This window comes from Myodes glareolus, chromosome 19, assembly GCF_982192425.1.
Source record: "Myodes glareolus chromosome 19, mMyoGla1.1, whole genome shotgun sequence".
NCBI lineage: Eukaryota > Metazoa > Chordata > Mammalia > Rodentia > Cricetidae > Myodes > Myodes glareolus.
The window spans coordinates 52,957,182-52,980,195 of record NC_142044.1 but is presented as its reverse complement, the minus strand read 5'-3'; the positions used below and the strand labels follow the sequence as shown (position 1 = coordinate 52,980,195).

General features: G+C 38.4%; 1 protein-coding gene across 2 annotated transcripts in view; it reads left to right on the top strand.

Moving 5' to 3' along the window:
- The window catches only part of Cpne8 (copine 8), a 162,408-nt gene extending 141,164 nt beyond the window's left edge, over positions 1-21,244 (top strand). For both annotated transcript variants that reach the window (XM_087899191.1, XM_087899190.1), the window contains 4 exons: positions 6,347-6,449; positions 7,972-8,029; positions 11,905-11,978; positions 19,530-21,244. In XM_087899191.1, the coding sequence (XP_087755317.1) occupies positions 6,347-6,449; positions 7,972-8,029; positions 11,905-11,978; positions 19,530-19,718 (424 nt within the window). In that variant the 3' untranslated portion in view covers positions 19,719-21,244. The remainder of the gene's footprint in view (positions 1-6,346; positions 6,450-7,971; positions 8,030-11,904; positions 11,979-19,529) is intronic.
- Positions 21,245-23,014: the final 1,770 nt, after the last annotated feature.

The following is a 23,014-nucleotide window of genomic DNA, read 5'->3' as shown; positions in this document are numbered from 1 at the left end:
AATCTGGCTTAATGTTGCTGGAAAATCCTATAAAACTCTGTCATAGTTTGAAATTAGCTAAGAAGGTCCAATCCTTTTGAATGTACGGCTAGATATTGAAATTAGTCTGCATCCAATATTAAACAGAAGTGTAAGACCGCAGTTCTCAGAACATTCTTGGGGTTTGCCATCATCTCTCTGGATGTGACCAGAAGTCCAATGTGTTCTACTTTGAATTCCATGGGATGTGACAGTGCCTCAGCATTCAGGGTTGACCTCAGGGTGACAAAAATCTAAGAAGCCACTCCTCAATAGTGACTCTTGGTTCTGGATTTCTCAAATACTTTCTTCTGTAATTTATACTAATGTGTGAATTCTTAATCTCAACATTATTTTTTCATAAGAACAAGCATTGATTTTTGATGAAATGACACTTAATTTTGCCTTCTTTCCTCTCTGTTTCTCTATAGTGGGCTATTCTTTCCTGTTCCCCAGGCATTCATTCCACAATCAACTATTTGATCATTAGTCATAATTTGAAAATCGTATTGACTTAATAAGTTTCCTATAGAAAATATGTTTCCTTTTAAACCATTCTAGGTTATTGATAGCTGCCAAAAAATAGTATCGAAACCATATTAATGCAAAATAATTTTAATCGATTCCCTAACACTACCATACACATCACTTTTTCATAAAAGAAAGATAAAAGAAAAATGCCAAAACCCATTTTATATGGATTCATGCCCATTGTTTTAAATATGCTAATCAATACTTATGAATCAGTTCTGTGTTTGTTTTCTTGGTATTACTATAAAAAGCTAAATTTATATAGAATTCTTCTATATGCTTTTTTATTTCTGTTTAAACCATAGTTTTGGACTGGGGAGATGTAAAGTGCTTGCTATACACATATGTAGACTTGAGTTCTCATCTCTAGAACCCAGACTTTCTAATTCATGTCTTCTGCCCCAGCGCTGGGGTGGGGTGGAAGGACAAGCAGATGCTTGGGGTTCATTACCCAGTATCCTAACCAAACCAGTGAACTCTAGGCTCAGTGAGAGATCCTGCCTTAAAAAATAAATGTGGAAAAGGCTTGAAGATAACCCCTGACCTCAATTCCTGGCCTCCAGTTCACTTCCACTCTTGAGCACACCTTCACACATGACACACACACACAAAAACAAAAGAAATCGATGAATGGAAGCCAAGGACGATAAAATAGTAAACTACATCCCTACTGCTATTCCTGTGTGTCACTCAACGCTCTCTAAATCTCAGATATAGAAGTCACTGTTGACTAAAGCTTCAAGATCCTTTGAAATAAGCCATGATCTAAAAACTATTTATTATTATACTTAAAATGGGAGAAAACAGCCAAAGCTGGATTTGTATTACTTATCTTTTCTTCCCAGGAAATTAAAGTGTTCTCTCTGATGACCTTTTAACAAAAATCTCTAAAATAAACGCTCTTTCCCATTTTCTTTATCTGAAAATTATATTTAATTTTATTGCTAATATTTTATTAGGACAGACAATTTCTGGCTCATCTAAAATCATCATCTGAAAACTTCATCTGCTGGAAGATGATATTCTATTTGTTTCTTTACCGAAAGTAGCAGCATAATTAACACACGCACTCACTCTGTTTATATAGTTTCTTGACTATGTCATCTCTCATGAACGCGTTTCAGTAGTAGACAGCACCAGTCTCCCATTTAGAAAATAAACACTAGACATGTGGACAAGTTCTGGCTTGGGACTGGGATGGACTCAGCTGCTAGAGTGCTTGTCTAGCATACACCAGTCCTAGGTACATTCCCAGCTCCCCATAAACTTAACATGGGGTACATGCATGTAATCTCAGCACCCAAGAGGTGAAGCAATAGGTTCAAAGGTTAAGGCCAACCTCAGCTGCATAGCAAGTTTGAGGCCACCTGAAATACGTAACCCCATATCTCAAAAACAAAACAAAGTAAAAGTGTCTACTAGCTGAATTCTGATATGCTTATATCAGATGTTACCATTGAAACCTATTTGTCCCTAAGTCAGAGCAAGTACATATTCGTATTTTTATGTTTGTTTGTTTTGTCCTTCAAGGGTGTTTTCTCCATGAGTGAAATGTAGACTGTTTAGTATATACCTACTGGCATTTTGGATTCTTTTTTAGGAATAGCAATTTTGTGCACACCTTCATTTTTTCACTAATTTCTCAGTGTTAACTTGACTTTGAAATAATAATAATAATGGGTTGGCAAAAATATAAAATAGATAAAACACAAAGTATCAGACTTGTAGCATACACCTTGCTTCCAATTTCTTGAATTCCCAATGGTATTTGCTCAGTGTGATTTAAGGACTTTTTCAAACACTATAAAAATGCTTCTCAACATCGGCTGGTGCCTTATGCATATCTAAGTACAAGCCAATAGCCTGACCCCAGGATCTCCAGTGTCTAGCTACCACCTCACCAATCTAGCCCTGCTTCCATCGCAGAGAACTGTTGGTGTTGCTTCGAGTCTGCCATTTCCTTCTCAGCACTTACTTATAGTGAATACCAGTTTAACCCTGCTCCGTTGTCAACTTGGCATTTCTCCTTTTGTTTGTTTGTTTGTTTAGCACTGAGAACATTCCGGGATCTGGATAGCCAGTTAACATTAGTTTTAATTGCTTAGAAACTGACATTTTTATTTTGGAGTTGCTATAATTGATTTCAAAATAATAAGAAGAGCACATTGTTTGATCTCTTCCCTCTGTGTGATCAGCCAGCGAAATCATAACAGCAATCATTTTTGAGGCTGTGGCATCTCTGGCAGAATCTCTGTGCTGTAGCATGGATTAATTTTTGTCCTTCACAGTAGTTCATGAGGTGCCAGCACTGCCATCATTCCTACTTTTCTGGTGGATGCAACATGCGTGTATAAAGTGACCATTGTATGGACTAAAATTCAAACCACTATAACCAAACACAAAGTCATTGTGTTGCTGTACCTTGTACCATTGTCTTTAATCTCTACTACAGAGGTTAAGACATGCAGAAGGCTGGAGAGATTGCTCAGGGGTTAGAGCACTGGCGGCTCTTCCAGAGGACATGGGTTTGATTCCTAGAATCCACATGGTAGCTCCCAGCCATATCTAACTCTAGTCCCAGGATATCTGATGTCCTGGGCTCACCTTCTCAATGTACAGATATACATGTAGACAACTCATCCCTACATATAAAATAAATAATTGAAAAAGGACAACAAAAATGTAAACACAGTAGGCAGCAAAACCACGCTCCACACCTCTGCAGGGTCTCTTGTTCACCACATTACAGAGTTAAAAATGTAGTTTGAGGTGGCAGCTTCGGTACACAAATTTTTTTATATCTATGATGAAATGTTTAACTGTGTGTGTCCCTTTACTTAATATTAATATGCACAATCCACTGTATAATGATAACCTAACTATTTAGGTGGCACATGCCTAAATTGGTTTCTTAGCTCATTCTCATGCCTTCTGTGTTCCTACGAGCCAATGAAAAGCTAGAAGAATACTTCACAAATCGGAGAAAACCATTTCTGAAGTTTTTATGAAAAATATGCTTGGAACTGTTTTAGAAACTCCAGGCAGATAGATTTGAATTCTGAGGCCTTTAGAAAGGTAATGTTTCTCTCACATTTTTCATGGTAATAGTAACATATAAATTATAGATTGGCTATATTCCAGAATAGGTAGTGATAAGGCTATTAATAAGAGGTTTAATTATGCAATTCATTGAAGACTCCATTAAGAAGGACACTTCTGTAATATAATTTAATCTACAAGCCTGTGTCTCGTTGTCACTTTCTGAAAGGCACTTGGAGTGTGGCCTGCCAGATACATCCTACTTCATACCTCCTGTAACATATTAATTCTTTTGATCATAAGTATTATTACTACTTTTAAGAAGAAGCTAAACTAAAAGAAATAGTAGCATGAGATTGGTTTGTCTGAAATTTAGATTTACTCTCCAAATAAATGATCAATTATAGAGCAACTGCTACAGGAATGAAATAGTTTCAAATCCCTAGTTTTCAGTGCAGATAGTAATTAAGCACAAGAATAGATTGGTCAGCTATTATGCAAATTGTGGAATTTACAATAATTTTAAGTATATGAATCCTTACAAACATACTTTTATACATTAACTATGAAGCACTATTAAAAATGTCTAAGATTATAAACTGCTAGGTTTCTATGAGTTTTAAGATGAATAAGCTAGGTTTCTATGAATTTTAAGATGAATAAGAACTACAGAGGAATGTAGGTTTATTTTGGTCAGCTTCAGCCTCTACCCCCACCTCTCCATCCTGTGAACACAGCCTCTCCTCTTAGGACTGGGATCGAGCCTGCTAAGTCACTCAAGGTGGAGGCTTACATTATAAAACCTGACTTCTGGAATGAGCTAGGAATCTTCCATTTTTAGCAGCTTTGACTGGTCTAAACTAGCACAAAGGTAATACCATTGCACGTCTAGATGTGTTCCTATTGCAATTTCCAGTCTTACATTAATCACGCAAAATATAAAACTTCACATTGAATTGTAGTCAGTAATACATGCCTTTTCATTTTCTTTTTTTTGAAAAATGACTGTTCAGATATTAAAAATTGAACAGCTGGAAACTACAAGGTTTCTTCTTTTGAAAGTGAAAAGGATAATGGGTTTCCCTGCTTGGGGTTGTTCCCCGATGATTGTATTGCTGTCACATTCATATGGATTCCTTGGTGTTCAGGGTCACTTGTTCTGTGGTGTCATTGTGGGACTAATCCAAGTGTCTCTGCAAGTATAAGTGAATGAGCCATGTCAACAGCCATCTTATCATTAGCACGAGTACATGCTAATTTCTTTTGTACCCCAGAAAGTTGCAAATATTTGTAATCATGTGATTTGTAAGTCTACTTCAAAATGATATATTGCTTGCACCCAACATGTTCAAGCAGGATCAGTTAGGATTTTTCAAGTTGGATCAAGTTCTTTAGCCTGTCAATTTAATACATTTAAACAATTTCCCCACCCACCCACCCCCCGTGGTCTGGTTGATAGTTTTTGATATAACAAGGTCTTCTTGTTTCCAGTCCTGTGTCCTAAGAGTTGTGTGAGACTCACTTGTCACTGAACATGAACTCGCCTATGTGACCATCTCTAGATCAGTGAAACACCCAGCACATTTGTGTCAGGATGCACACTTACACACATACATATAAACATGTGTGCACACACACATACATACATACACACGTACACACACATGCACATATACACAAATGCTCATTTAACCTCATACACACACTTAGAACTGTGAATATACCCTCTATTTGACTTTTTTATTGAGGTAAAATCTCTATAATTATAATAAAAGGATTGTTTCTTTGGATACATGCCAGTGGTGTTTAGTATATTCACAGTGATATACATCATTGCTTTAGTCCAGTTCAAAAACAAGAATCATTTAGTCATTATTTAATTTACAGAGCCCTGTTTTATATTGAGTACCATGAATATAATTATACATATAATTTATTCATTTAATATTCAAAGACATAAATATTACTGTCTCAATTTTCAAGATAAGAAAACTGAGTTCTGATGACTTCAACAATTTTTGAATAGCTTGCACATAATAAATTGCAGCCAGAATAGGTCTTTTTAAAATCTATATCCAGTCTTTCCTTTTTATGAAAGAAATCTCCATCCTGGCAAATTTTGTTAGTGAAAACACTTCTAAGAAAGCTAAGCATTTCTGTGTCCTGGCAGGCACTAGCAGTGCAGCTAATCTGCCTGGTTGTTTCAGAAAAATTCGTACTTAATGAGGCTTCTGACATATGTGTAAATATTTTCTCAATATTAGAAGGATTGCTGGCCATGCCTCATGGCTACTCTGTGAAGGAAAAAAGAGGAAAAAGGAAAGGACATGGCTACTGTAGATATGTGTGAGAGCATGGTCAGAGGCAAGGACATCTGGGAGAGTCCACAGTGGACATGACCACACTGAGCTGGGCCATGTTGGAGAGAGGGTTCCATGGAGAATGGAACCAGAGGCAGAAGTCAGGAAGTCAAAGGTACGAAAGGTGAAGGGCAACCAAAATGTCTGGATTTTATAGGGAAGAAGAACAGCCCAGATCCTGGCCCGAGAGTTCAGGGTATCCTGACCAGGGATACCCCAGCCATGCCCTGTAACAGGTAGGAACTTTGGGATGCTGGGAGAACCTGGCAGCCAGGTCTGTTTTAATGTGTTAAGTAGTCATCTCAGGCATTTGTCCCAGATTTGAAACTTAACACTCTGCAGCCCTCATCTGAAGCTCCTCCTGTTCCTGCTATTCTTACCTTCCTATTGTTTTTCAGGTATGCATCTTCCGTAAAAGATGGCTCCCAGTATTTTGTGCTCCTGATTGTGACAGACGGTGTGATCTCAGATATGGCTCAAACTAAAGAATCCATAGTTAATGTAAGTAAGACCAGGGTCTCAGTGACACCACAGTGCCCCTTAGGTTGAGAACAAATTCTATTTTAGGTGACTACGTGGAGAAACAGAATGACCACACCATTGCAGTTGATCTCATTCTTAGTTCATCCAGCAATCTTCACACGTTTGCTGCATAAGGACTGGGGAGGTGGGAACTACCTTCATGTATACAAGGTTTGTTTGGTTTTCAAACAGTAGACTGATTTGTACTCCTGTACTCTGATGACTAGGACCTATCATGCCCTGACATTCCAGCTCCATGAGGACAATCTAGCCAGTCTCTGCTTCGGTAGTTGACTTAAAGCCTTGCTATTATGCATTACAATCCCAGATGTATGTTTTGTTTGCTCACGATTTTATTATCTTCTTTTGATAATTTACTCTAAAATCTATGTTTACCAGATGGAGGTTTGCTAAATTATACCTGTTTTACCAAACTTTTCTATGCCTAAGCTTGGCATTGCTTGGCAGAGAGTCATATTTAATTAAGAATAAGTAGAATGGATGAGTTGTGTGTCAAGCCTCAAAATTTTAGTAACAGAAAAATATTGTTAGTTATTTAGTATGCGAAAAAAAACAAATGCAAGTAGGGAATATTCAAGTGATTCATCGATTAATTTTCTTTTTGGAACAACCCAATGTCTTTATAGATTTTATTTCTACCTAGACCCTTGAATTTCTGTTCCCTTTCTAGTTATGCTGTTTGCAATTAGCATGCCGACTTAATAATTCACAATTAGCTAAAAGGAAAACAGTGCACTAAGACGGAGCTTTTTGTAGTTCACCGACTTCCCAGCGCAAGATGTTCTCACTATGTGTGCTGTGCATCTGTTGCTGATTCTAACTGTTGACTTTTCAAAAGAAAAAATTACATTAATTTATTTTACATATGTGCATGTGCGTAACAGGTATTTTTGATTCACATGTGAAAGTTAGAGGGCAATTTACAGGAATCAGTTCTCTCCTTCTATTGTATGGCTCCTTGGCCTATGCAGTCCCTCATGCTTGATCCTAAGAGCCTTTACCTGCTGGGTTGTCCTCCTAGCCCCATTTGGTAACCTTAAATAGAATATGACTCAAATACTTCATGTGATGAAAGCCATGTTGCAACATTAAATATTCAGTCTCAGCAGTTCACAAATATTTAATGCACGAATAAGTAAGGTTAAAGTTATCTGAGTAGCCATTGGTTTGTACTTGCTAATTTGCTGTGAGAATAATTCCTGATAATAATCCCCTGTGATGATGACAATTTTGAACATGTTATTCAAAGTTATCTTAGTGAGCATCTGTGAAAATGTCAGAGAAAATCAAGAAATCGTTTTCTTTTTGTCTTTAAGTTGTAAAAATAAAATTTTAAATTAATTATTAAATTATTAAAATTTCTAGGACTGTCTGCAAAAAATAGCCAAATCCAAAGTCTATACAATGTTTATATGTGCTTTCATTTTACTTAAGAATTAAATGTCTTTATTGAGATCTCATTGTGCTATTCTTCCTAAAGGCCTCGAAGCTTCCAATGTCAATAATTATAGTAGGTGTTGGACCTGCAGAATTTGATGGTAAGTAACAAGAGTTCAGTGGTCTTATGGTCTTGTTACCTTTTCGTCAGCCTCAACTGGGTAAAAGAATGTAATTGAGCTTGTAGATATATAGAACATCATCATAGGCATAAATACAGTTCCCATTCATTGGCTAAGACACCCTCCCTCCAATTTATACATTTATTGAGTGAGCACCTTTGCCTGTTGTTAGAATTTGGATCTTGAAACAGTCTGTGAGACTGACAGAGTGCTAAATTGAGATTTGGTTCCTAAGGCAAAGAACACTCCAGGGGAGCTCGCTGTGTGGGGGAAGAGTGCCACAGCCTTTAAAGAACAGTGTTAAATTAATGAATCATTAAATGGTGAGCAGAAATATTAACAGAAGCACGATATGCTAATTTGATGTGATTCCAGCTTCTGGCTAGTTAATAGAATTAGCTTTAGAAACAAAGAGGTCCATCAGGTGAAAGAATGAAGTCCAGTAACATTGGGACTGAGCTGGCTGTGTAGATGATCCTGGACTGAGCTGACGTAGGCTCAGCGTTCTCAAATGCCAGTTACAGGACAGCTTTTTAGGTTACTAGTGACCTGAGTGAAGCTCTTTCAAGGTGGTTTGTTACTGGTCACCTGGCTAATTTCTTTTCACGAAGGCCACTGAACTGCGATTGAGTGGCAACTTTAACTTCCACATGGGTAGTTATTTTTACTAACAGTGGCCATGTATTTAGCATGAGACCTGGCTGTCCTGTTGCTACAAAGTCTCTTAATTCTGACTGCCACAGCTTCTGTGCTGTTTTCTCTGGCTGTTCGCATCTGTTCAGCTGTGGACGTGGGCTACTTCTTTAGAGCTGCAAAGACTAAAACATCTTCTTCATGCTCTGACTCATGATCACCGGCTTTGGCTAGTGGTGACAGACTGTGCTTCTCCAAATCCATCCGTTGCAAGCTAAAATAGCTCATACATTCTCCTTTGGTACTTGTTTTTTCTTCTTTACCACTCAGGAATATGTTACAGTCTGCCAGGTCCCCTGAAAGTCACACTGGTCAGTTTTTGGTCTGTAAGAGCCCGTCCATGATACAGGAGCGCGAAGCCACTGACTCTTGTTGTTGTGAATTTCTGCCTGCATCCTTCTATGCAGATCAGCAAACTGCTAGTTGGATCCTAGCCTCACTCCAAATCCAAGGCTACTTATTCTCTCTATTTCTTTCTTCCCCCAGTGAATTTGTAGGGAGCTGAGAAATGATAATCCATCATTTCTCCACCAGATACCCAGAACTAACTGAAGAAAAACATGCAGAAATCTGTCAGACCAAGATACATCTGAGATACATTTTAGCCCCACCCTTAATCTTAGTCATTGGGAGGGAGAAACAGGTAGATCTCTGTGAGTTCAAGGCCAGCATGATCTACAAGAGCTAGTTCCAGGACAGGCTCCAAAGCTAAAAGTGAAACCCTGTTTTGAAAAGACAAAACAAAAACAAAATGCATTTCAACCCAGTGATTCTCACCTATGGGTCATGGCCCTTTTGGGAGTTGAATGTCCCTTTCACTAGGGTTGTATATTAGATTTTCTGCATTTATATGTTTACATTATGATTCATAACAGAAGTAAAATTACAGTTATGAAGTAGCAACAAAAAAAATAATTTTATGGTGGGGTCACCACAACCTGAGCAACTGTTAAAGGGTTGCAGCATTGGGAAGAGTGAGAACCCATGGGTGGAGCCAGATTCCCCATTCCTTGAAGGCTCCCACCATCTTCCTAGGCTTCCCTGATAGGTTTTGTTGAAGCATAAACTGCCCTAAGGCATGGTATTCACTTGGAGATGAATACCAGACTCCTTCTGTAGCTCAGCACATTTTCTGGAGCAGCCATGGTGCGGTAAGGAAGTGTGAGGGAAGAGTGTAGACAGACAGGGGACTTGGTTTTGCCATGGCCTCCCCAACTCCTAATTATCAGAGTGACATTAGTCTATGGAAAAAAATGTCACTATGGAGTTAGGGTCCGGCTGTCAGCATGGAGTTAGGGTCCTGCAACACCTAGTTTCTCTTTTACCACTGCAGAAGTTTCAATGAGATAGATATGTTTCCTGGCTTTAGAAAACTAATTATCTGGCTAGGGTACAATACATGCTTCTCTAACACAGTTTTTTCCCCCCTTTCCTTTCCTGTCAATTCTGTTTCTCCCTTTAACTCCATGACTAAGAAGCAAAAAAGACAAGATAGAAAAATCTCTGGCATACAAATTGCTATTCTTTTGTCAAAAGTCCTCCTTTAGTACTTTCAAAACAAAACAAAAAAAAAGTTGAATTGATACAGCAGCTGCTCTGACGCAGGCTGAGGAGAAGGGATGTAAGTTTATCCTTCACCCTGTCTCCGATGGCTGGAGAGAAGCACAGGAGTGTCCCTCTGGGCCACAGTCTCTGCTCCTGGGATCAGACGCTCAGAAAACCTGAAGTGTGGAGATGACTCCTCCGTCATTATCAACTTGTTTCTGTTGCTCTCAAAAGCTTGCCTCCCACTTCCTGCCGTCTGCAACCTTTAAACTTTAAGCATGCTGAAGAGTGGGAGGTAATGTCTAGAACCTCTCTAGTATGCAAGGTTATTCATCTTCTTCCTTGATGTTAATGAGGCAATAGACGTTGTAGGAGATAATAATGACAGTGTCTCCGTTGCTACCGGAGCCTTGTTCCCATTTTAGAGCGAGTGCAGGGGAATCGTCGCCATCTATGAGCATAGCAGGGAGGGGAACACATCACTAGCAATGCACAGCTATATCTTGAAATAAGATGAAAATCGTAAAAGCCAACCTAGGAGATAACAGGAGCTATTCACTTCACATATGTGAGCACACATACCATTTACAGTCTCAGGAATACAGCAGTGGCCTTATTATCAGTCGAACATACATTTCATAAAATTACGGCATATATTGTATATGCAGGCAGATCTGTTAACCATATTTACCAGCAATGCTCCAGCCAAAACGTTGACTCATGAACATATGTAGGAAGATAAATTTGAAAACAACGTTTTCTAAGGCAAATACGTTGCAGGGACTGAAGAAAGCAGTGCAGGGTGAGGATTGTGTTCCAGCCAAGCAGTGCTGCACTTTCTGGGGCCTCTTCCGAGTCTGTTGATTGTCCTGTGTATGCAAAATGAATTTTCAGTAACAGAATTACACTTTAAGCACAAACCAGCTCCCTCATACAATTAATTATTTAGGGAATTCTCACAGAAAACTTAATAAACTCTGGGAAATGTTTCTAATTGCAGCACCACACATCCCCAGCTGCTCTGTCGGGACAGCATTTCTGAGGACCAGCTGTTGCAGCCAATGCTGAAATTATTTCTCAACAAACACAATTACCATGCTTCACAAAAAAATCATATTTTATTAAGGACTGAATAAATACTGCCTTGTTTTTCAGTGGTCAGTAAAGGAAAACTTGGACAGTCTCGACCTTGTAATGTCAGTAAGAATAAGGTTCAACTTGAAGATGACAATGGCTGCTGTTTCTTATATTAGAAAAAAACCCATTAAAACAGATGGGTGAATATCACATGCCCAGCCAGTCATCTAAGCATATAACCAAGATTTAGATCCTACAGAATGGTAAATAGGATGGAAAGATGGCTCAGAGAATGCTCCACAGTACTTGACCCTGCCCGACTTCAAGAGGGCCATTCATACTCCTGGCTTCCTTTAGCTGTAGATTTTGTACTCCATGGCTGTTTGGAGAAAATGATTTAAAAAAAAATATGAAGATTGCAGCTGCCTTGCTGTAACTCCAGCGGGTGCATTGCTGCATGCATGCATAGTGATTTCTTAGTTCACACGGTTTTATTTCAGCACATTGTATTCAATTAATAACTGTGTTTCCTTTTCAAGCAATGGTTGAATTGGATGGAGATGATGTAAGAGTTTCTTCCCGAGGGAAATATGCTGAAAGGGACATTGTACAGGTAAGGATTTAAATAAACATTATCTGTCTCCTTCTTTGTGATGACCCCATGTCTACCTGATGTATAAAGGGACAGCTTAAAGTGCAACCAGCAGTGCTGGGTTCTGTTCATTTAGTTAATTCCTTCTCCATGTGGGTAACTTAAGTAACAGGGATTGGAATCTGCGTGAACTTGCTTTTCCCTTTGTCTCAGATTCACGACCTGTAAAGTGCAAGTGTCAACAACTGTCGTTTTCTAACTTACTCCCATGAGAAATTATATTGTGATCCTTATAAAACTGGAAGCTAGAAATATAGTGGACTTTTTAATCAGTTCAGTGTTTAGTCTTCGTGTAAACTAAGCATTTTCTAAAACAGCTGATACATACAAAAATAATACAGTGTAATACAATTACAAAAAGGATTATATAAAAAGATTATTGTTATTGTCAGAATTTACCCAGACTGTGGTTGGAAAAATGAAAACATGTGTGTTAAAAGTATACATAATAAGTAATCTATATATACATTTTATTATGATACATTGTATATAAATTATATATTACCCATACATTTTGCATGTAGAAAATGTTTGGGAAAAATGCTTGGCTAAATTTGTGGAGCTACCTGCTATTTGAGGAGAAATAAGAAGAAAAGAATCAGTTAAAAGTTGTCACTGAAAGCAGGGCATTAATTCAACCATGTCTATGCATGCTTTACTTAGCGTGTGTACCTTTTAAGATGCATAAAAGAAGGAAAAGGCTTATTATTCATACTTTTCCAAGTAGGAAAAGTCAAAGGATTCAGTACCACTCAAGGATATGATATGCATATTTTAAGAGCATAAAGAATGGACATCAATATTACTTCCAAATAATCTCATGTCTAGTTACTTGTAATGTAAGTACTGTAAGAATATAATTTGGAATCCTACAGAATTGAATTCAAATTTTAACAGGTGGCAACTTGGACAAACTTTCTTACTTTCCATGTTGGGAGAGATAAACAGTCTTGGGAAGTAAAGTGAGGCCACTTACATAGTATAAAATATGTCCCAGAAGTACAGCTAAGTAGAGGCCAGCAAAATGATTAGAATAATTGTTGGGGGAGGGGACAAATGTCCTAAGTTCATACATAAAAGGATCACAGTGTAGCTCCGTGGTAGTGTTGAGTGAGCTCTCCAGCACTGCAATACAGAAATAATAATATTAAAAAGGACCATATATTACTCTTCCAAAATTAATGAAAGTATCTTTTAACACAGAAACAATATCATAAGAATTATTTGAAAATATAAATAAAATGATTTAAGCTTCTGTACAAGGCATGATGAAGAAAACACAAAACACATACAGTAAATGATTTGACTCAACGTAGCTGAGAAAGAGAACATGGTGGTGCCATCTATTTGCATGTATCATGGCGCTCATTTCCATAATTAGACACATAATTATTCACCTTAACCTCATCATCATAATTATGGGTCCAAGTAATTTCACTTTATCAAAGAGCTCCACATAATGTCCAGCCCACACTTTGCGAAAATCAGATTACTGAAAGGAAATTTGAATGCAAAGGACTTCAGAATGTGCTCTGTTGCTATGACAATGCTTCTTTATAAAAACAACAGGGGAATCTCATAGCTTGTTCCATCCTAATGGATGTTAAGGGAAGCAGCATAGCATTATCCCTGGGGAATCGAGGTTGCTCACATCGCCAAGGCTTCTTTTGAGAGGACCATGACGCTATACTGTCACCACAAAAGCTTGCATACTGACATTTGTGGAAATAAGAGCCATTTCGTTTCTCAATGGATTGACAGCATAGGGAAGTATACTGAGATGGGACCCAGAATGTTCATGAATGCACAGTCTTCTCACTCCAGTCTTGAACAAGTCAGTATGCTGTCTGAGCCTATGTGATCATTTGTAGAGTTCATCTCTTTCACCTCTGCTTTTCTCTGATGTTACAGAGAAAACTCTTTGTTACCCATGAGCCTAAGTTTATAGATACAAGGTGATATACGTAGGGACATTTCTTCTTCTTGAACTGCTAGTCTCTGAGCCAAGTCTATCTTGACTTTGGCATTGGGATCCCCAGAGAATTCCAACACACCTAGAGATACAGGGAAACACTGGAGGCTCTGCCACATAACCCCAAAATGAAAGGATGAAGTTGTCTTATAGGCACTAAACAGGAAATTGACATGTACTTGAGAATGAATAGCCCCTGAATGATAACATCCTGTCTTTAATCCCTGCATTCGGGGAGGGGATCTGACATAGTTTTCTAATTTCACAGAGAAGTTCCTAAATTCACCCTTGAACTATGTGAGCTACTTGGCCATTGACATCCCAGTTATGTCCACCTCTCCCTTATCACCTTGAACCTCAGTAGGAGCCTGCCATCAAAGTTCTCCATGTTCTGCTGAAATATTCTTAGATTGTTCATTTTAAAGACTGGAAGCTTTAAGTGTTGCAGACAGTAGGATAATATTGTATATCTTCCAGTGTTCAGAAAATATGTCTGAGCAAGCCAGCAAAATCACATTAGAAAACAGAATAGAAGCTGTGTGGGCTCTGGTTTTCTTGCACTCCATTTCATTTTGAAGCTAATCAAGTTATTAAATATGTTACTAAAGAATCCCTAAATTTCTCAGGTTGGAAAAATCAGAGCTGTAGTTTGTAGAACATAGCTGAGGTTCAGTCGGAAGTTGGGAGCAGTAGGCTGAGTTTTTCTTTGGTTCTCAGTATTACGCAGCTTCTGCATGTGCACTTGATGAAATGTGACTCTGTCCTATGGTCTCTGTGCTAGGCAAGCTATGACCCCTTCCCTAACATTAGGACAGACACTTGATTGCCATACTCTTAAAAAGTAATTCTCATTTTGGTTCCTCTTGCCCACAATCCCCAGCTATGAAAAGTAGAAGCCAGAAGCTAGATGCAACTCTAAAATGCCAGAGAAAACTCTTTACAGGACATCTGTGTCCCGTAAACATCTCTACAGCCCGACTTCAGTTTTCCTCTTTTGCTAAATACACTCAAATATACATTCATTCTATCATTCCCACACATGTGTTCATGATGCTTACTTCTAGTTTACGTTGCCTTTACCCGGGTCACACTTTGTTGGTGCAGGCAGAAGTCCTCAGCCTTGACTTGTGCCCCTTCCCCTTTCTTTTACTCTGTTCCCTTGCCATATAAAAGAACTGTGGCCCGAGATGGAGGGTTAAGTAAGCATTTTGAGTATAAACCAAGTTCTGATTCCAAAAGTTGCCTTCTATTACAGTAAATCTCTCTACTTAATCTAAAATTCTAAAGATTATCAAACTCTAGCCAAATTACTATAAAATCTGGCATATCAGAGTCAAACCCAATAATTCCTGGCGCTGGCCACTATCACTTTTTTTCTAAGTTAAACTTTCTGTGCTTCAGTTTCTTCTTAAATCAGATCAAAATACAGATAAGATGCCTATGAAATTAAACACGATGCTATATTTAATCCCTTAGCAAAAAAACCTCCCATTGTTCAGCAACAGCCCATTAATTAAGTGTTGATAGCTGTTAATTACCTTCCTGAAACCATCTGATGGGAAAGCATTTTGCATGTCTTTATTTTATATTAGCCGTATTTTGATCTGATCGTCTCATGTATGAAATGACCCATGTGCAGTAATCAGGATGAATCCTTCTGTTGCTTATTTTCTTAGGTCAGTACCTACAATGTGTGTCCCTGTTGTACTATGGATTGGCCATTGTGCTTAATGCAGGGCCATTCTTCCTGGCTGCATGCAGCCGCAGGCCGCCCTATCATTTCCTTTAAAATTACATTTAAATTATATTTTCCATTAAAAGGGGAATAATAGCCTTGAAGCCTTAGACTTGAAAACTCACTAATGGAGTTCGGCACAGTAGGAACAATCAAACACGATCGCGTGAACAGCAACTAAAAGCCAATTTGCCCAAACACATTCAAATTTGTTTTCATGAAAAGGCAAACCCTCCATCAGAGCAGCCATGAACAATGTCCCTTTGCACAGGAGTTTGGGGGAAGAGATGAGAAAAGATGTGGAACACCACACATACCATGTTTTCTGCAGTACAGTTACGTGGCTATGTTAAATTAGTGCACTGTGGATATTGCTTTCTTCCTAATGTAACTATTTAAGAGTTTGAATTTAGTGATGATAGGATGCCCTCACCATATGTGGGGATTAGTTTTGTTGATTTTCTTTAAGCTGAGTACCCCTAGCTGCAGCATCCAGAAATGAAAGATAAATGAGAAAGTAGAGGATGATCTGAAGGATAAAGTGTCAGAGTCAGAGGATCTGTGAGGAGTGATTAGAGGATATTTTGTCCAGAAAAATGTCAAGCTGATGTAACAAGAGGGAATGGCAGCGAGGAGGCATTGGCCTTTCCCCCTCATTGACACCCAGTGGCAGGACTGAAGACTAAATGTCCCTCAAGAAAATTTTGCTAGATAATTCAGGAATAGCAAAGTGAAAATTCTCAACTTTTTCTACTTCCAAACTATTTCTGTGATAAGTAAAACCCTGTTGGTAACAACAACTTTCTCTGATAGGGTTTGTTTTGTGTTCGTTCTGTCCATTATTTATAAAGAGGCTCAGGAGATGAGAAGAACTCTGGGTATTCAATACTTATAGAGTACAATAAAATTCTCAAAAGTTAATTATAATTTATTTCAATTAAGAAAGTATAATCCAGATCTGTTTTTCTGTCTGTCATTAAAAAGTAAATAGGCTTCTGGCAGATAATAATAAAATATACGAAACTAGACTAGATTATACTATGCTAAAACAAAACCAAGCACATCAGAATAGGCTAAAACAAACAAGAGGAAAATAATTCAAAAAAGGCACAAGAAGCAGATACAGATCCAGAGACCCTTTGTTTGCACACTCAAGAATCCCATAAAAATACAAAACTGGGAACCATAATATATATGGAAAGGACTTGGAGGGCTAAAACGAGATAAATCAATAAATATTAAAAGATAAAATTAAAAGAAAAATGTCCTGATCCGACATAATGAGACAAAAAAACAGCAAAGATGTCTTTGAAGCTGTTTTCTGTTGCCCATCTACTGCCGGGTGTGCAGCCTTCCCTGAAGACTCGTTTGTTTCCCCAGTGAGACTCCATCGGAAAAAATGAAAATCTCATTCACAAGTGGTTATAAATTGAGGGTGGCTTCTAGGTTAGGGATGGAAGCATCTGTCCTCTTCTCCTTGTGCTCTGGGACACCACCTGGTGCGACACCCCCTGGTGCAGACCCTTGCAAGCCCTGGTGCACGCTGCCTCAGCCTCTGTGAGTTCATAGGAGGAGGAGTGGGGAAGAACTTGGAGGAGTAGAGGGACAGGGAAATAGTAATCAGGATACATGATATGAGAAAAAATTAACTTTCCATAAAGTAAAAATTAAAAGCAATGCCAATGAAGTGTGGCGTACATTGTGTTGCATGGAGGTCTTCAGTTATGTAGCAAACAGAGCATTCACAAATAGGCCCTTGCTAACTAAATTGTATTTTTATTTTAAAAACAGAAAGAATGCAATAAAGAAATCATATGCCTATACAGTGCTCACTAAAAAGGTTTAAGTAGTTAAAAAACACAGTAAATTCTTAGAACTAATTTAGTAATTTAGATTAAATGAGAGAAAAACAGAACCTAACTTGTTTCTTTATACCTCTGTGTATTTGTTTACAATTCCATCTTGCCTCTAGTGACTTTGCAAAGTTCACACCCTCCCTATTCTCTCCCCACCTGGAGACTGGACACACTGTGAGCCTTCTCCTACCCTGGCTTAGCTGTCTTCAGGGGTGAATGGTTCTTTTACCTGCCCGTCACACCTCTGAATGCTACTCTCGTCTCTATGGTAAACAGGTACAGGTTGGAATTATAGAGGAAGAGACTTTGGAAGAATGGAGCAAAACAGATGACCTTTACCGCATCAAAATTACACCTTCTATTTAGTTTCCCATATTTTTAACTCATTTTTCCTGTGGCAACTGGATAGTTTTAAATGTCCCCAAAACAGATGGTTTCTAAAAGTTCATTTTGAATAATTGCTTCCATCAAAAGTAGATTTTCAGAAGAATTTTATGACAGAATCTGAAGAGGGAATGTTCTTGGTCTCTCTGAAAGAAAAACATTAATAAAACTTTCAAATCCTAATGCAGAAATTATTCTACATCCTAAATTAATGTCTTCTCTCTTCTTTTTTTCCCTCAAGACCAAATGTTAATGTGCTTACAAACTATCTACAGCACTAAAAATTTCAATCATTTCCAAGTTATTTCAAGACTCGTCCCTTACAGAGAAACTGAACTGGCAAACTCAGCAGGACAGTGTTTATTTACTAAGTAACCGTTCCAAATGAAAATGGACCCAGACAGTCTCTTGGCAGAGTGCATGGTGTAGATGTGATAAGGGCTGCTGTGTAATTACTAGATAAAGGCAAAGCAACTATGTTTAGATGCCAAAATAATTATGACATTTCAGTAAAAACGGTTCTAACATCTCACGCTGAGATCTTTTGCTTTCACAAATAGCACATACATAACATCTACGTAGGAGCGCACTGCCTCTGCATACTATAGTTCAGGCTCCCACCCGAGGAACTGTGTGTTTTTCCTATTCAGTAGCCATGATTTGATGTCCTAGTAACAGTTAAAAATAATATGTTTAGTTCTCACTAATCATGTGTGCTATTTTCTTTGCTGAATGGTATAAAATTTGTTCCTTGGTCTGTATTAGCTAACTTTTATAACAAAGCAGAATTAAACATGTACTGACTCAATTTGACAAGGAAACAAGATCCATAAAGGTTAAATGCCACCGGTATTTGGTATCAGCTAGGTAATGCAACAAAAGACAATACAGAACAACAAGGAAGAGAGTTCCATCTCTTTTGTTAAACACACATTATAATCTGACCACTTCAGAATCAACTGTAGTGAAAAATACATTTTAAAGATAGGATTGGTATACATGGCACTCTGGGCACTTACGATTCTCCTTATTGATATGACAAACTACCCAGACAACAAGCAAATTTGGGAAAGGAAGGGGTTTATTTGGCTTATACTTTCAGATCACTTCCATCACACAGTAGGATACTGCTCAGTGTCTGACTCACCTAGCTAGTTTCCTGAGACAGCCTAGTACCAATACTGGGATGGCTCCTCCCACATCAAATATCAATCAAGACATTCCTTTAAAGATGGTCCAAAAGCCAGTCTTATTTGGGCAATCCCTCATTTGAGTCTCCCTCAGATGGTGCTAGGTTGAGTCAAGCTGACAGAAGAAGTTAACTAGGACACTCCTAAAATCAGTTGTTTGAACATAAGCCAGGCACAGTAATGCACACCTGGAAGCTCTTCCTGTTTGAGACAGGAGTATCATGAGTTTGAGGCCATCTTACCCTATATAGTGAGGTTCTGTATCCAAAACCATCCATGAAAGTGGAAGGTTAAAAACCTACTTGTATGTTCTGATTTTGTGTCTGCTAAGTGAATAGCTGGACACCATAAAGTAATTTTTTTCCTCTGTTCTAGTTTGTACCATTCAGGGATTATATGGACAGAAGTGGAAACCACATATTAAGCATGGCTAGACTGGCCAAAGATGTCTTAGCAGAGATACCCGAGCAGTTCCTCTCCTACATGAGAGCCAGAGGAATCAAGCCATCGCCTGCACCTCCGCCATACACCCCGCCTACACACGTGCTGCAGACGCAGATATGACTACGTCCAGATACTGATGTCCATCACGCGTGTCCAGATGCTGATGTCCACCACACGTCGGTCAACTGCTGAGCCTGTGCTTTGCACCTGGTGCTCTGCTATGAACCAGGGAAGGAGACACTTTCTCAGTTTGGTTTCAGCAGTACTCGATAATGTGCTTTCTTGGATCCAAAACCAATTCTCTTCCTAAACCAAAACTGTAAATATGGTGGTTGCATGAGCAACAGGAAAATTGTTTAAAATGCTTGAACGCAAAGTAGAGATGTCGTCTCTAATTTTCAGATATTTTTGTTTTGTTCTTGACAGAATAGCAAATTTCCAATGTATTATTGGGAAAAAGCACAAGCTATGTTTTTAACACAAATATTGTCCTCGACTGCTATAAACATATATGGGATGGCAGTCTCTGTATCAATGTTTACATGTTACTACTTTTTAAATTTCAATACTTTTATAACTGTTCTTAAGAGTAAGTTTTGAATATCGAATCCTTTGTCTTCTAAATTGCAATAGCTATAATCACAAGAGCAATATCTCTTTGAATGACTGTCTGGACATTCATGGTATTAATAGGGAATAGTAGAGGAAGAAAAATTTATTTAGTGAGTAAAATCTGTCCTCAGTTTTGGCCAAATAGTGGGAATTTAAACTTATAAACAGATGTGACCCTGTAAGAAAATGCATTTTGCATGGACTGCAGTCGACTTGTGTTTTGCAAGGCTAAAGTAGAAACCATGAAAAGGCAAACATAATGAACGGCAAATGCACAGAATATACTTTATATAAAAACTACCATCATTATAATGCTATTTAACAAGTAAAACCAAGACTGTAACTCCGAACCATGTAGCAGGGGTTTTGAACTTTGTATTCAGTTGTATCCTGTCTAGATATTTTAATTCAAAGGGATACTCGCTCTCTTGCTTGGGGTTTCTTGTTCTCACCATTCCACTTTGCCATATGGGTTGCACAGGTTGGAGTCTCTTGTGAGTTCTCAGTTCAACATTCACAACCCTGTGACTTAGCACATGACACATTTGTGAAAGAAACTTGTTCTCATTCCCTGACCTGCCTGTTTGTAAAATAACCCAACAGCCCATCCCTGTGCCCTGACCTGCCTGCTCACAATCAATTCTAAATAGTTTTCCTTGTACAGTTTTTATACGAATTACAAGTTTTGTGAAGTTATGTATAAACTTCTTTAGAACAAATGGCCTTAAATTCTCACAGAATTCCTGGAAATGATTGTGAATTGCCTTCAACATACAGAAATGTGTATTTATTTATTGTTCTTTTTGTGTCAATGGTGTGACTGCTTTATAACCTCTCTGCCTTCCCCTCTTTGCTACTTGGATTATTCCTTCCATGTGTTCTCTTGTCACGACTGGACTAATAGTGACTTTTATAAGCATGAAACCGTTTTACTGGAAAAATGCATAATCCTCACAGATAACAGAATCACAGTCTCATAACTGTGTTATGAATTGTCCATTTTTAAGTACACATTAAAATCTTTAAAAGGATAACTGTGTTCTGTATACATTGTGGTAGGGGTGGAGTCTCATCATTTTCTTTGTTGATCTTAAACATTTATGCCACTTTCTTTATTTTTATTACCCTACATTTAAAAAAAAACCTCATTCTTCAGTCCAAAAGAAAAAAGAAAATATGACCAATAATAATCCCCTTGTGTCAAACACCAGTTATTTTCCTTGTACTGACAGGCAACACACTCCTGTCTGAATGATAGTGTGCTCGCATAGAGTAGGACTGGATCCAGGCATGAAACAATCTCAGTGATGTATCATCCTTATGGCTGAGAAGAATAGTTTGGACAATATTTAGCTTTAGGTCTCTGTCTAAGACTGGGAAAAACCTTCTCTCCTCAGGGAACAAAGATTGCGTAAATAATAGGATGTCGTGGCTCACACGAAGTTGGCTCATGCTCACGACCTTTGTGAAAACTCTGTTGTATCGACTTGATTTTTCCAGTTGCTAGGAGGTATGGTACAGTGGCAAATCCCGGGAGTGGGCTGCATGGATCACATACATGTGGACAGCTACACTGACAAACTGCACATCAAGGCCACACAGACCTTAGACAAGAAACTTTACAGGGTGTGCGCTGAGAAAGGAGTGACTGGACCAAGTCACCAGATCTGTTGCGGAGACCTGTTCCAGACCTGAAGTGAATGCCGTGGGAATTCCCATGATCCACAGTGCTGTCTCATCCTTATTCTGGCCCCTCACTCCCTAATGGATGCCTAAAATTACCATTTTATCTCTACAATGCACTCTTCAGCTTCTGTCCAATTATTCCTACCATCCAGGCTTAGGGAGTCATGTGTCATCAGTGTCTATTGCTTCCTAAAGGAATATTAAAGCTATGCAGACCCATGGTTCCCTCCTCTCTTACCCATCCAGTCTGTTTGGGGTCTCAGCCTTAGGAATGTGCTTAGTCATTAACTTATATCATTGCTAAACTACTTTCTAGAATATCTTGTTCCCCTTTTCTTAGAGAATATGGCATGAATGGCACCTGAGTAGAAATGAAGTTTAAAGGATTCCAAGTTTATTGTGTAGCTGCTAGAAAACGAGAAATTATTGGAGGTCTTAATTGCCATTTTCAACCCTCCCTTCCAGTATGTAATACAAAAGATAAAAGAGGTAGGTGCAGAGAGGGAAGGACTTTGGAAACAATCTTGGTTCACAGATATTTGTTCTTACACATAGTTGGGATTACTAGTTGGATCATGCTTTGTAGGCAGAGCTTGCACGTTCATTTCCTGGCCTCCCAGACCCAGAATAATCACACAGAAACTATATTAATTGCAGCACTGCTTGGCCAATGACTCTAGAGTATTCTTAACTAGCTCTAACATCTTAAATTAACCCATTTCTATTATTTTGTATTTTACCATGAGGCACACAGTTTACCAGTAAGGTTCTGGCTGGTGGCTCATATCTTTCTCCATCGGCAGCTACATGGATCTCTCTGATCCATGTAGCTTCTTTTCTCCTTTTCTTCTTTTCTCTCTTTTCGCCTTCTTTTCTCCTTTATCTGCTTGGAATTCCCAACTTACTCTATTCTGCTCTTCTGTAGGTCAAAGCAGCTTTATTCATTAACCAATAAAAGGAACATACCTACAGAAGGACTTTCCATACCAATGCTTTTTTTGTTGTTGTTTTGGTTTGTTTTTGTTTGTTTGTTTGTTTTTGAGTCAGGGTTTCTCTGTATAACAATACTGGCTGCCCTGGATCTCACTTTGTAGACCAGGTTAGCCTCAAACTCACAG